The sequence below is a fragment of the Propithecus coquereli genome, unplaced genomic scaffold, assembly GCF_000956105.1.
Source record: "Propithecus coquereli isolate 6110/MARCELLA unplaced genomic scaffold, Pcoq_1.0 Scaffold67, whole genome shotgun sequence".
NCBI lineage: Eukaryota > Metazoa > Chordata > Mammalia > Primates > Indriidae > Propithecus > Propithecus coquereli.
In genome coordinates, this window is record NW_012152729.1 from 3,007,902 (window position 1) to 3,023,083 (window position 15,182).

At 47.2% G+C, this 15,182-nt stretch overlaps 1 protein-coding gene across 1 annotated transcript in view; it reads right to left on the minus strand.

Moving 5' to 3' along the window:
* Window positions 1-12,453: 12,453 nt before the first annotated feature.
* Window positions 12,454-15,182, minus strand: part of TANGO6 (transport and golgi organization 6 homolog (Drosophila)) — a 185,331-nt gene continuing 182,602 nt past the window's right edge. Inside the window, exon 19 of the mRNA XM_012660470.1 lies at window positions 12,454-12,922. Within this exon, the coding sequence (XP_012515924.1) occupies window positions 12,746-12,922 (177 nt within the window). The 3' untranslated portion in view covers window positions 12,454-12,745. The remainder of the gene's footprint in view (window positions 12,923-15,182) is intronic.

Here is a 15,182-nt window from a genome sequence, read left to right on the forward strand (position 1 = left end):
ACGTTGGGGACTGCTGCAGAGCAGTGACGGGAAGTTCAGAGATCAGAGTTTCGATATATGAAAAATGCCTTGTCTCCACTGCATTAGGGACTCCCAGAGCCCTGGACCACTTCCTCCACATCCAGAGGCATCCCAGAGCCTAGAGTTGCCGGAGACTTGAGGATCTATCTGATCCTACCTCCCGCCCAGATCTGCAGTCTGCAAAATTTTAAGAGTAAGAAAAACAACCAGGGGCTGGGCAGGGGCAAAAATGAGTGCATATGTCTGGTGGGGAGCAAATGCCCCACTTAGAGGACTATGTCCCTGTGGAGGGAGGGCCCAGGGTGGCCAGGTGCTGTGTTGTTAAGAGAAGCCAGAAATGCAGACTTTTTACGGGAAATCTCCTAATTTTAAGTGTTGGCAATTAATTCAAATGTTGAAGGGGAAAAAACTACTCTGTAGGCCAGGCAAAATGTGTCTGTGAGTCATATCCAGCCAACTGGCTGCTTATAGGTGACCTGTTTGGAAGCTCAAGGAATGGAGCAGCCAGTTTGGAAAGATCCTTTCTGCCCTCAGCATAAGAGCAACACAACTTCTCTGGGCACCTGTTTATTTCCCTGGGGCTGGTCCAGGATCACCTCATGCTTAGTTTCTAAGGCTCTAGTGTCCCATAGGCTTATTGCTTGTCCTACTTTGCTGCCTCCAGGAAGTTTCCCAGGCGAGGCTGGTTCAGCACAACCTCACTTAGTCAGTTAGAACCTCTGAAATGAACGGTAGGTCCAGATGCAACATCAGGACAACAATAAGCGCTCTGCCCATGCCAATTGGCTTTGCTCCCTAAATGGCTTCCCCTGGGGAGCAAACTCTCTTTTTCTGATCTGCAGGGCCAGGGACCTGGTGTTATCAGGCAGATAAGAGAGTCTTTACCTTTGTGGCAGTCTATGCCAGGGAGGATTTGCCTGTAATTAGCATCCAGTTTGGGGCCCTATTTGCATTCATCCCTTCAGGGGAGGCAGGGAGGGGAGTCTTTAAGGGGCTGATACAATAAAGCTCCAGTTTATCTCTGCTTACCACTGGGGATTTAGAAATAGGACTAATTCCATACCCAATCACTTAAAAATGTGAATTCAGATGTTGCTGAATTGGCTTTTACACAAGTTCCAAAAGATAAGCCTCCCTATTTGGCTCAGTAGTAGAAGATTCGCATCGCACTTCAACATTCATTTGCAAATGCGGAAGACCTGCTCTGAGCAGAGAATGGTGCTTTGGTGCCCCGAGATCTCAGGCTCACCCTTGCCACCTAGAAGCTTATCCATTTTGAAGACAAAGTTGAAAAATTAAGTCCCTGTACAAGACAGTTTATGATTAAATGTTGATGAGAGAATCCAACGAGAAGAGTTTGAGAACTTCAAGAAAGAGATCTCTGTGAGCTGGAATGGGCTAGGCGGAGTTTCATGGAGAACTCGAGCTTTTCCGTAGAAAGGTGAGAGCACAAAGGTGAGGAGGCATGGCTTAAGTACAAGAGTAGGTATAGGAACGGGTGAGGGGGGTTTAAAGGACGGCCAAGAGAGGCTTGGGTGAAATAAGAAATTTACATTAAAGAACTTCCAACAGGGCCTGCTGTACAGGAAACACCTGATAAATTCTAGCTGCCGTGGAGGGTCTTGAGAGCCCACGTAAGGAGCCCGGATTGCATCTGGTAGGTGATGGAGAATTACTGGAGATGTCGGAGCAAGGCAGTAATAGGTTACAAGTGCTGCTCCGGGATGGCTGAGCTGGTGGCGTTTTGGGGTGAGGGCTAGGAATGGGGTACAGGAGATCTGTTAAGAGGCAGGTAAAGCAGCAAAGGCCAAGAAGCTGCCATGAGAATTGTGGGTGCAGCCTTCGGGAGGCGAAGGTGAGGAGTGCAGGCAGTGTCAGCTGCCTTGAGCACGACCGAAGGGAGGTGGAGGAATCATCGAGAGAAGGGACTACTATAGTTTGGAGAGTTGAAGGGGCCTTTCTCAAAGCTTTGGAGGGTTTGAGGTAACCAAAAGTAGACAGTTCCACAAACAAAAGATTTCACCTTTCAACTAATTTTCCAAATCTAAACTCATGAAATGCTCAAATACTTTGCACCAGTAGGAGTCCGCCCTTCAATCTCTCTCTCATCACTGGTGCTTGAAGCTGCAGAGCAACCCTGCCAGTGCCCAGGTGCTCCACGAGTGCCACTGTTCCGCTCTGCTGTCCCCTAGTGAGTGGCTTGAGCAGGGAGGGGGCGGGGGAGGAGGGGCACCGAGCTCCATGGCTCGCCTCTGGCCCTCCACCCTCACGCTTCAGTGCTCCTCCCTGGCATCCAGCCCATGACTTCTAGCAAAGCCAAACAGAATGGGGATGGCAGCCAAGCTCCCCAGGCCTCCCCAATCCCTCCAGGCTTCATCCCATCCACTTCCCCCAGGCTGGCCACCGTAAAAACCTCTTGGAGCTAACGAAGGTGACTTTAAAATGGCTTCCCAATAGTAGCAGGTATGTTCGCCCAGCTGACTAAACAGGGCTTTCTCTTCAAGGCAGCTTAAGCTGCAATACTAGTTAATACATAATTCAAAGTGGAAAGTGTGTGCCTTGACTACAGCAAGGCAGCTACTACCAAACAAAGTTGTCCTTTCATAACTTTCCCCTCTTACTGACAAGCACTCTGCAATCAGTACCATTTCTAGGTGCTATGTTTGAAGAAGCGGGCTTAAGGACTTTCTCTGCTGCAGTTACAATGGTTAGATTTTTAACTCCAGTCTCTCTCCCCTTTGATGCAAGAATCGTTTTCATTTCAAATTAAGGGGCCTCTGCTCTGCTGGAGGCAAAGCGGTCAGGTTCTTTTATGCTGGCTTGAAGGTCAGGATTTGGAGGGCACGCCAGACTGATAACCGAATATCAAATCAGACCTGGAGATGCTTTTCTTGAAATCCTAAACAGAAAAAGCTCTTCTCAGCCATGTTTCTTTTCTCTCCCTCTCCTCGGAGAACGTAGAAAAAAAATCCAGAAGGCAATTTTCAACCATAATCTACCTTCTTGGTGGAGTATTGTACAGCTACTACAAATTCTGTTCATGAGGAAAATGGAGGAATATGAAAAAAGTCTTACGATGCAGTGTTACAAATAAACAGGATACGAAATTGTTACATATGAATACTAACTATGTTTGTTTTCTTTAAAATTCTATAAATTATTAATAAAAAGGCATGAGAGAAATTCACCCAAATATTATGATCAGGTTTGATATTAAGATCAGGTTTAATATTATAATATGTTAATAAGTTTGATACTTTATTAAGATAAAGTGATAGAACAATGGATTTTTTCTCTTTACCTTTTTCTCTGTAGTCTCTGAATTTTCTATTAATAAGTATAATAATTTTGTAATAAAAGTATTTTAAGGCCAAGTATCACGGTGTGCTCCTATAGTCCCAGCTACTTGGGAAACTGAGGAAGGAGGATCGTTTGAGCCCAGGAGTTTGAGGCCAGCCTGGGCAACACAGTGAGAACTCTTGTCTCTTAAAAAAGAAAAAAAGAAAGAAAAGAAAAAGTATTTTTAATGGCATGAATTTTGAGCTCACAGAATTTCCTTTTAAGCTGGGGTTGGGTGGGGTGCAGCCTGTATCATACGTGGGTTCATGTGGAAAAGGTTTGACAATTTCCATCAACAATGAAAGCAGTAAATAAAGTTGGGAGGGCCAAGATATAGGATTAGTGGTAGCCAAAACACAAGTGATTTGCTTTATTTAAATCCCTCCCACTGTTCCTTTGAGAGAATTTAGCCTGGAAAGGGGGAGGATGTAGAGCGGTGCCAGCTCCTCCGGCACCTTTGAGTGAATTATAAAAGGCACATGGCTTGGCTGGCATACCCCAGCCGGTTGCAGCCGCCACTCACTTCCCCATCCAGGATCACGGTGATCCTGGGTAAGGGAGGGGGGCGCACATTAAACATGGGCTCTAGGAGCCCCCTAAAAGGATGCTTTCCCTGAAAAAAGTATTTCCAAGGATGATGATGTCAACAGCAGTGCCCTCCTGCCGAGGGAGAGGTTCTCTCCTTTGGGTGTTGTCCACCTACCCCCGTGCAAGTGCCCATGTGCATGTCTACCCAAAACGCACACACAACTCACTGTGACATACTTGTGTGCGACACACTTTCCCAGACCTTGGTGGGACACAATCCCAGTCTACATCCAAGTTGCCAGATCAGCAGGAGAGAACAAACCACTTAAGGTAACGTTGTTGCAAATTAATTTGGCTCTTGTTACAATAACTTAACCACAATTCTTAAGTGTGCCGGCACTTCTTTATGTCCTCTTTCTTGATTAAAGACATCATTTGCCACTGTCACAAAGGAGGTCCAAAGCTGGACCCTCCATAAAAGCAGGCAGAGAAGAGCTGAGGGTAGGGGCAGTTCCCATCAGAGCCTTTGTGGGGAGGGACCCCATGTCCTACTTGCAGAATTTTTATGTTTATTTTTTGGCTAGGACACTCTCCTCCAATGCGCGTACACACACACACACACACACATCCTTTTCTCATCAGATGAGCCAATGCAGCAGCATTGTAGTGGTTCTCATGTCTGGCTGTTGCACATTAGACTTCGAAAACCTGGGGAGCTTTTGAAAAACACTTAATGCCTGGAACCCATCCCAGATCAATTGAATCTGGAGTCACCAGGGGCGGGGCCCCAGGCTTGAATTTAAAAAACAAGACTCCCCAGGCATTTTTACTGTGCATCCATTTGAGAACACATCCTGAGGGTTGTCCTCAACTGGGATGTGCTAGTGCATTTCTGGCGTGGAGAGGCCAGTGCTGGGCCAGCCAGGCAGGCAGTGAGCTCCAGAGCTCCCAAGAAGAGTATCCATTTCCCTGTAGCACCTAGTGCGCCACAGTGCGGGCACCTGTTTGAATTAACTGACCTTGAAAACTTAACAAGGAAAGAATGAGCTAGCAAGCCAGAAGGAACAAAGGAAAAGAAGAAGGATATGGATTTGAACTGGAAATTAGGTAGGAAAGCCAGGGAGAAACACAAGAGAACAGGACCAGATAGGCAAAGTCAGTGCCAGGTCTCTCCAATGCACCTGGAATTGGATTTCAACGTTTTTCGTTGACAAAGGTGCTGCCTGTTTTTTTCCAGGAGAAATGGGAAAACCCCAGGCAGCCCTTGTCAGTGGGAGGACAGAGCTGTCAGAATGATTAGCTTTCATTATCTAAACCACAGAACTTCTGCACTCTGGGGGCTTTCCCTGCGCAAAGGATGGGGTAGGGTGGTCTCTAGGGACTCAGGAGGGGTCTGAGCTGCTCTCTTTTGGGCAACAGAATCTCCATGACTCTCTTTCATACAGCCTTGGTCTTGGCCACAGAGAAATACCCACATAACTGATGGCGGAGCCTTGTTCTTTGAAATTTCTGACCACCATCACCACCCCAGCCCTTTGAAACGTCAGTATCACCATTCTCTTCTCTTAGCAGACAGCCTAATCTCAGGCTGGCCTTTCTCTAGGATTAATACAGTCGCCACAGGTTTTGAAGTTTTGCCAAGTGGTGTGTGGTCCAATAAAGGTGTGTGTATGGAGGGGGCGGGGAGCTTGTTCTTGCCACTTTCGAAATGCAGAGCAGGCGGCTTTGTTCTCCCCAGCCCAGGTGGCTACTGGTGTGTGTGATGACTGGGGCTGTACCTTAGGAAAGCTGCATCCAGGCGCTGTTCTGAGCTGGCTTCAGCTCTCCAGGCAGACAGTGCAGATGAAATCTGATGTCATTGAATAAACCACTTACAGGCCCAGGAGCTTTCCTAGTTCCCCAGGGGAGAGGTGTCCTGGGGCTCTCCGCAAACTGCCCTCTCCTGAAAGCCACAACTCCTGTCCTCAGCCCTTCGGCAGCTCTGTGCTGGAGACGGGCTGGCAGCCTGGTTGAGAGAGGAACTAGGGAGTGAAGGAAGAAGTTTCTCTGCAATCGTGCACTTATGTCTCCCCTCTTTGCTCTGCTTTCTCTTGGCAAGAATTTACCTCTCTGGTCCTTATTTTTCCCTTCTCCAAAAGAAGGCCCTTAATCTAGTCTCTTTTTCTTCTTGCAGGGATGGTATGGGATAGAGCCTTTTTTTTTTTTTTTTTTTTTGACAGGGTCTCACTCTGTCACCCAGGCTAGAGTGCCGTGGCGTCATCATAGCCCACTGCAACCTCAAACTCCTGGGCTCAAGTGATCCTCCTGCCCCAGCCTCCCCAGTAGCTGGGACTACAGGAGTGTACCACCATACCTGGCTAATTTTTTAATTTTTTTGCAGAGATGGGGGTCTGACTATATTGCCCAGGCTGGTCTTGAACTCCTGTCCTGGGCTCAAGGGATCCTCCCACCTTGGCCTCCCAACAGTGCTGGAATTACAGGAGTGAGCCACCATGCTCAGCTGGGAACAGAGCTATTAATGTATATATGCTTTGAGCTTCTTGCAAGAAATAAGTTAAAAAAAATACACTGTTATTCTGAAAATGAAATCTGAGAACTGAAGCCCTGTTTACAGAAAATGAAAGGGTTAAAACAACAACCACCTTCGCAGAGGACATTTCTGGGCTCTGGAGTTCATGGGGAGACTTGTTAAATTTTCTGTGTTGCACACTTGCGACATGGCTCTCTGCCTCCTCTGCTCCCAGGAAGGCAGTCTTAAATGTTTCCAACCTTGGCCACCCTATAAAAGAAAAATAAGCCTTTCAATAAGCAATTTACCAAAGCTGCCAAAGTACACGAGCAGGTAGACTGGGGAACTTTAACAAAACCTCGTCTCCAGCTTCTGGGCAAACTGTAACATAGGTCAAACACAAGATGTGAAACAAGTTCTAGTGTCTGAGATTGGGTTGTGGTGGGTTTTTGTTTTGTTTTGTTTTTTGCTATGTTGCCCAGGCTGGTCTTGAATGCTTGGGTTCAAGCGATTCTCCTACCTTAGCCTCCCAACCAGCTAGGGCTATAGGCATGCACCTTAAGCCTGGCTAAAGGTTGGGTTTTGATGCACATGGAAACTATTTTTAGAAAATTAGGGGTGAAGTTTAACTTGATGTAGGTAACCCATTTACACAAGGAGGGAACCACTTTCTTTATCCACATACCAAGAACAGATTTTACAATTTGGAAATACAGTATCTATTGGGTAGCAGCAGCATAGTGGTTAAAAGCACAGCCTTTGGAACCAGTCCGCCTGGTTTGGCCACTTCTTACTATGTAATAGCTATGTAATCTGGGGCAAGTAATTAGCCTCTTGTGTGCCTCAGTTTTCCCATCTGTAGAACAGGAATAATAACAGTACCTATCTCACAGGCCCAAGTGACGGTCAAGTGGATGAATATGTGTCCAGTACACAGAAGAGCATAATAACCTCTTCACAGTGTTGACTGCAGTCATGATTATGACACACAGTGATGCAGAGCTACAGCCACCATTCATCCCAGGCTCTACAGGATGAACCCAATACTTCGAGGGGCCCTCAGGTCCACGTCCTCAGTCTGGTTTGGAAATGTGGCTGTTATCCCAGGGACACTCCAAACCCCATGAGAAGGCAGACAGAGTCTCAGAGATGAGCATCTGGTAAAAGCCCTTTTTAATAGAGCTGCAGGGGATAAGGATTCCTCTCCAGGGTGAGTACTTGTAAGCCTTGTAGCCAGGACATGGCTGCTGGTGACTGGACTTGCAAAGCACGTCTGTGTGCCCCTGTTGATTTCCCAGTCCTGATCTATTTAGGGAATGGTATCAACATTTTGCTTTGGAGAATAAACCTGCATTTCATGGGTTTTACAACAATGTCAGCTGAGGATGGGGGAACGCACATTGGCACAAACTTTTGAAGGGACCTTTTGGTACCAACATTTAAAATTTATATCTTTTGATCTGGTATTCCAACCTCTTGAGATTTAATGTGTAGAAACACTTCAGTGTCTCCAGTATGCAGAGCTATGTTTGGGAATCATCAGAAATTAGAAACAACTCAACTGTCTACGGCAATACGACCGTGAACGCACCCGATACCGTCTGATCTCAGAAGCTAAGCAGGGTGGGGCCTGGTTAGTACTTGGATGGGACAAACAACTCAACTGACCATCAGTGGACAAATGCTTAACCAAGCTGCAGTTCACCCAAACACTGGATGACAAGCCATCATCACCAAGGAGAGGGTCGGTAAGTGCTGATATGAGTGTCTCCAAGTTACGTGACTAAGAAAAAAACATACAGAACACTTCTTATGGTAGTAAATAAGATCTGCAGGGATTATGCACCAGTTTGCCAGTGGTAATCTTGGGGTAGGAGTTGAGGTGAGATTGTGGGAATTTTTCTTTCTTTGGAAATACGGTAGCTATTGGGTAGCAGCAGCCCAGTGGTTAAAAGCACAGCATTTGGAGCCAGATTGTCTGGGTCCAAATACTAGTTTGGCCACTTCTTACTGGCTAAGTAATCTGGGGCAAGTAATTAGCCTCTTGCGTGCCTCAGTCTTCCCATCTGTACAATAGGAATAATAACAGTACCTATCTCACAGGCCCAGGTGAGTGTCAAGTGGATGAATATGTGCCCAGTGCACATATTACAAGGTACATAAACATTACATGTGTTATAATTCATATAACACGTCATCTGCACGCACACACACATGCGCACACACGCACACAGCAGAGCTCCTGAGGGCTGTGCCACTCTTTACCCTCAGGAGGAGCAGGGGGCCAGCTCAGGGGCAGCAGGCAGCCCTCAGCATGTCAGTGGAGCTCAAATGACCTCTACGTGGGCCCCACGTGCTGGGGTTCATGTGTGTACAGAAGCACCAAGTCTGCATCTCAAACTGGACTCTCCTTGAAAGGCTTCTTCTCCACACTCATTTTGGGGGCAGAAGCACCATTGTATTCAACAGATGTTCAAAATAGTTCCTGGAGGGTCTTCCAATGTGGTAAACAGGATCCTGGCTGGGACCCAGGAGACTTGGATCCAAATCCCACTGAAGGGGGATAACAATAGCTCGCTGCCCTGTTCTGCACGGTTGCTGGGAGACTTGGACAAGCTTAAGGATGGAAAATGACTTTCCAACCTAAAGGAAACACAGAGCAACTGATCTCGCTACTCTGTGTTCCACAGGGACTGCAGCGTGTCCTCTGGGGGAGGGGCACAAAAACTGAAGCCTCCTGATAGCAGGGAGCTACCGAGCCACCGTGAAGAACTCTGGAAGGGACAACAGGGCAAGATCCCTCAAATGATAAGTTTCAGCCACTCCAGGGCTGCCGGTGAGGGTTGCCTCCCTGCTTCCCCTTACCGGCTTGTGCAGAGGGCGCTGAGCACAGCCTGAGCCCACCAGCAGGGAGGAGGCAGCAGCGGGTATTGTGAGCCCCAAAGCAAATCCCCAACCCCCAAGCATGATTCAGTTCCAAGCAGAGTGGCGCATGGAAGTCAGAGGTGCTGCGTACTGCAGTGAGGCTGCTGCATGTGACTGCAGAACTTGCTGGAGGACAGAGCCAGGCCCTCAGAGGTCAAGGCTGCTCCTGGGGACAGGGGGGTGTGCAGAGAAGACCCTCATGGTCGGAGAAGAATGGCTCCCTCTCACAGCCCACCCTGGAACTCAGCTCCTGTTTCTAACTCTCTCCTCCTGCCACAGACATGCCAGCTGAGATTTGGATTTCTGTGCAAAGACTGCAGAAGCCTATCTGGTTTTGTACAGGTCAGATGAATCATCCCCCAAATTATTCTTATCAGTTGATCCACTTTCAGAGGTTGTTGCCATCCCTCCAATGCGGCAAACGGGCGGCGAGAGTCACGGGCAGGTGGCAGGCAGTGCTTGATCGGTCACCTCTCAGATAAAGAGACAGCAGGTGGACGGACGGAGGGCAGATCCACACGGTTGCTTTCCCCTTTCTCTTTTGACCGATGAGGAGGAACTGCTGCCGCCAGAGAAGAGGAGCTATGACGACGCAGGGCGGCCGGGGCCAGGTTGGGGGGTGCTGTGGAAAGGGATGGGGCTGCTGCTTCCTTTTTACTGAGGAAGAAAACAGTGGCGAGGGTTGGTTATACGCATTTCCTACGTCACAGCATTTATCATCTTGGCCGTACAGCACTTTCCAAAAACAAGCTGAAGGGGCTTCAGGTAAAAATAGGTCTGTGGATGCACCACCTTGCTCAGAGTGGCCCCCAGGGTTTAATGGGATCACCCCTCTCACCTCATCCCCTCCCTTTCCTCTCGCTGTGCTCAAGCCACACGGCCCCACCCCCACACCTGCTGGCCTCTGGGCCTTTGCACTTGCTGGCCCCCTACGTGGAGTGCTCTCCCCCCAGGAATGTCTGTGGCCTGTCACATCCTTCTGATCCTTACCGGAGTATGAGCTTCTCCATATGGCCGTCTCTGGACAACCTGTCTCAACTTGCAGCTCCCACATCACGTGATCCTCATCCTCCTTCCTGACTTTATTTTCTTTATAGCATTTGTCACCATTCGACATCCTAGCTTATTTGTCTTGTTTATTGTCTGTCTCCCTCCCCCCGGGGCAAGGGTTTTGTCTGTTTTGCTCACTGCTGTGTTCTCAGGGCCCAGTGCAGCATATGGCACATAGTAGGTATCCAATAAGCTACTGTCGTTGTTGTCTGTGACTTGTTTTCTGACCCTCCAGTCCCTGGCCCGCTGGCTCTTACACGTGGATGGGTGGGCAGAGCCGTAGGAAAGAAAAGGAACGGAGGAGAACGGGGGGAACAAATGGAGCAAGGAGTGAGGGGGGCTGTTAGGAAGTGTGGAAAAGTACGTGTGTGGACAGACGATAAGGAGCAAAGTGAAAATTAAGAGATTTCTGAATAATAACAGAGGACTTGTAGAAGGGCAAGTTTGTGCCAAGGAGGAAGAAAAACAAAGCAGAGGGGAAACTCTCCAGAACATTCAGGAAGTCAAACCTGAACAGGCAGTCACAGCTTGGGCAGAAGCTGGAGGTTTGGCTGTAGCCACTGCTTTGGGTCCCTGCATGTCCTCTGCTATGGACAGTGGACCTGGGAAGAGGAGGAAGAGACCAGGAAGGGAAAGAAAGGAGACCAGGAGGGCTGGGGCCGAGTGAGTGTTACAGGGGAGTCTGGGTGACAGGCACTGGGCAGAGGAGGAGTTGAAGGGGAGGGGCCCAGAGAACAGAGAGGGAGCGCAGTGGTGGAGAGGGGGCAGAGGGAGAGGCAGAAGGGGGCTCTATGGAGAAGAGATGGGTGGGGGTGGCAAGTAAGACATGCCTCTTAGGCTCCGTGGCTCACACCTGTAATCTCAGCACTTTGGGAGGCTGAGGTAGGAGGATCGCTTGAGGCCAGGAGTTCAAGACCAGCCTGGGCAACATAGGGAGACTCTATTTCTACCAAAAAAAAAAAAAGGAAAATTAGCTGGGTGTGGAGGTGCTCACCTGTAGTCCCAGCTACTCAGGAGGCTGGGACAGGAAGATTGCTTGAGCCCAGGAGTTTGAGTTTGCAGTGAGCTATGATGACACCACTGCGCTCTGGCCTGGGCAACAGAATGAGACCCTGTCTCTAATGGAAAAAAAAATCTGTAATTAACTGGCAAATGGCCATGTTTGTATATAGATCCTTTAGTCACTCGAGTTTTCAGAAATTGCATTTTGGTTTCCCTGGTCTGGTCGCCCCAGGGAGCAGGATAAACTCCTGTAATAGAATTCTGTACTGAGCCCTGCAAAGCTGAACCGATCAAGGAGCTCTGGGTGAGCCTTGTCAAGGTGTTGACAACAGGGAAGGCTTATCTGGAGCAGCCAGCCAGTTTCTCCTTTTCGTTATCTCTTTTAGCTGCAATCAAAATGCAGTGGCCAAATATATATATAAATAAAGTGGAGACCACAGTGCTATATCTGAAACTGTTTCACTAACCCTGGCATCGGGCCACCACTGTGCAACATACTTTCCATCCTGCATTTGGTACTAACCCATTGTCTAGGCATTCATCTTTCTAAAAAGAAGCAGAGGACAGAATGCAGGATATAAACTCTCTGAGATGCGTGTGGCTCTTTTCTCCTGATAATCGGGACAAGTCTATGCAAACAGCAGCAGGAGGAGTGAACAAAAATGGCCCAGGAGCACAAACAGGGCTTACCCTTCTTCTCCAGAACATTCTCATTTTGGGGCTCAAAGCCTCTTCCACTCCAGAGCTTTCTATCTCAACACCAGAGGGCCAGATTCAGACCTGTTGTCCTTTCTAGCCAAGATAATTTTATTCCGTTTTCCATGTGCTGATAACTATTTCCTTCCCCTCCCCACCACCAGGTGAGCCAAGGCTGACTAGTAACTTGTCTGCTCCTCGTTAACACAAGGAAGAATAACCTCACCATGAGAGCACATCGAGATATGTGGCATGTAGGTGGCCAAACTCTTCTCCTCAGGTTGCAAGAGAATGGCCAATTAATCAAATCCCATTGATCACATTAAGATATACTTCCATCAGGTAGACGTCCTTCCCAGATTGCTACAGGATCTGATCTTCAATGCAATCAGGAGAAAAAAAAATGCTATGGGACAGTGAAAATTGTGCAGATTAATGAGATTTGTAATCTTTTTTCTTTTACCTGCACACTCTTTGGGCTAGATGCAGGATGGCTAAATAGATGCTTTAGGAAGGTCAGCCTGACGACCCAAGTGACGAGCATCAGAAGGCCACCTCCAGGGTCAGCCATGTTGCCAGCCCCAAAGAGGCAGCAGGGCCACCTGCTAGAAGGCCTGGGCACTGTTTTGGCTGCTTGGTCCCTCCCTGCCTCCTCCATGTCCTTTGAGACACGGTCTAGGGCAGGACCACGATCTTTTTCTCCAGCTTCTGTGGTGGGAACAGGAAGTTTTTCATTATCTCGTCCAGCTCTTCCAGGGCCAGCTGGGCATGGAGCTTGGCCACGTCATCGGGCTCCACACACACCACGTGCTTCAGCAGGTGGTAGAGATCCTTGAGGACGTCCCTCAGCACCTGGGGAGAGAGACAGTCATGACCATCTATCTATTGTCCTGTGCCAACATTTCTCGTATGACTCAATGGCCTTCTCCCGTCTGAAGAGTTCTGTGAGGCAACCCAGGCTTCCTTAAGACAACAATGCATGGCCTTCTCGGCTTGGAGAAGGAGGCGGGGTGGCTCGAGCACTTGTGCTGAGACAGTTTCCCATGTGTTTCTCACTCACCTCGATGCCTCAGCATGTGGCCTTTGGGGCTGCCGCTCCCCTTCACTCTTGGGCCCAATTATAGATCCCAGGCGCCTTCCTGCAGTCCCAAAGCACGGCAGTGACCTCAGGACTACAGACAGGCAAGACTGCCCAGATACGGCTGCGCCCGGAACAACTGATTACCAGCATTTTCCTTTCTAGCTCCCCACAAAGCCCTGTGCCGACACCCACTGAACAGGCACCTATCTTACGAAACTCAGGAGGCTACTTCTTCAGCCATCATGCCTTTCCTTGCCCCTACTTTTAAGATTTTCCACCAATTTCCGTTTCTGTGCCCTTCCCCTACTCACTATATATATTTTTTGCAATTGCAACTCTGCCATGGGGAGCGAGGGGGGACTCCGGAGACAGGCCCACACCTGTTCTTCATGACCAGTGCTCCGATGTTACGGTCTGATACGGAATAGCGAGAGCACCCAAAGTACCTGTTCCCAGGGCCTCCTACTCCTCCTGGCTTGGGAGCTAGAACCTCTAGCAAGAAACAGGTTCCAAAGGAGCAGGGAAACAGAGTAAGGGGATAGAGGGACTATCTGAACAAACTAAGGACAGAAGACGATTGGGCCACAGAGGGTCACATGACTTGTCCGTAGTTCCTTGTGAAGTTACTTCTGGTTTAGGGGTTTTTACCTCAAAAACGACTATTTTTGGGGTCAGGTACTATACTAGGTTCTTTCCATATAATATCTAATTTTCATGCCAGTCATATAAAGTCATAAATAGGAAGGTTATCAGACCCATTTTATAGTTGAGGAAACTGAGGACTGAAGGGTTAAAGTTTCTCAGCTAAAAAAGAATGGTGGATCTGGGTTTCTAACATCCAGAGCCTGTGTTCTTATTTTTTATTTTTACTGGAAAGATAAAACAGTACAACAAAGCACGTATGAAAAAGTAAAGCTCTTCCTACTCCAGGCTCCTAGTTCCCCTTCTCAGAGGACATCATCTTAATTATAACATACATTCTCGGTTTTTACAAGCATATTTGTATAGATGCCTCTTTTCTCTCTCCTTTTTAAAGCACAAAATTATATTCTACACTCTGTTGTGTACCATGATTTTTCTCCCCACTTTACATATTTTGGAAATCTTTTGTATAATTGGCACATATGGAAATAACTTGTTTTTTTATGGTTGCCGAGGACGAATGTAACACAATTTATTTACCCACTCTCCCAAAGAAAATCATTCGTTTTTTATCTTTTTCTATTGCAAATATTGACCTGATACCTAAGTCTTTGGAGACATGTACTAGTATATCTATAGGACAAGTATCTAGAAACAGAATTGCTGGGCCAAAGGGTAAGGTACATTTAAAATTTTGATAAATATGGCCATAAATGCCAATAATTTACATTTTTTTCTAATACTATGAAAATTCTTGTTTCCTTATAGTCTCATCAGTGTCATGTATTATACACTTTATCTGTGCTAATCTAGTAAATAAAAAATAGCATTTTTGTTTTTAATTTGCACCCTTCTAATAAATACATAAACGAATTGTATTTTTTTCCTGATATGTATAATTGAACTTTTCCTTACTGATTTCTAATAGCTCCTTGAAGATGAAAAAAAGGTCCACTATGTATTGATTGTAAATATTTTTCCTGGATTGGCCTTTTTCCTTTGCGGAATATTTTTTTCCAGTGAAGAAATGCACACTTTTTCAAATAATTAAATTGATCAATTTTTTTACTTTATGGTTTTCAAGTTTTGTATTTTGCTTAAAAGAAATAGGGCCTACAATCTTAGCCACTATACTATGCAATGTTCCTTCTATTTATTAATATTTCTACCTGTATGCATCAAGTTGGGTTATTTCACTACATACAGCATCTCCGACAATAATTGGTTTGAGCAGGCTTTAAAAATTTACTGGGTGAGGTGGCTCACGCCTGTAATCCTAGCACTCTGGGAGGCCAAGGTGGGAGGATCACTTGAGCTCAGGAGTTTGAGACCAGCCTGAGCAAGAGCAAGACCCCGTCTCTACTAAAAATAGAAAAATTAGCCAGGTAC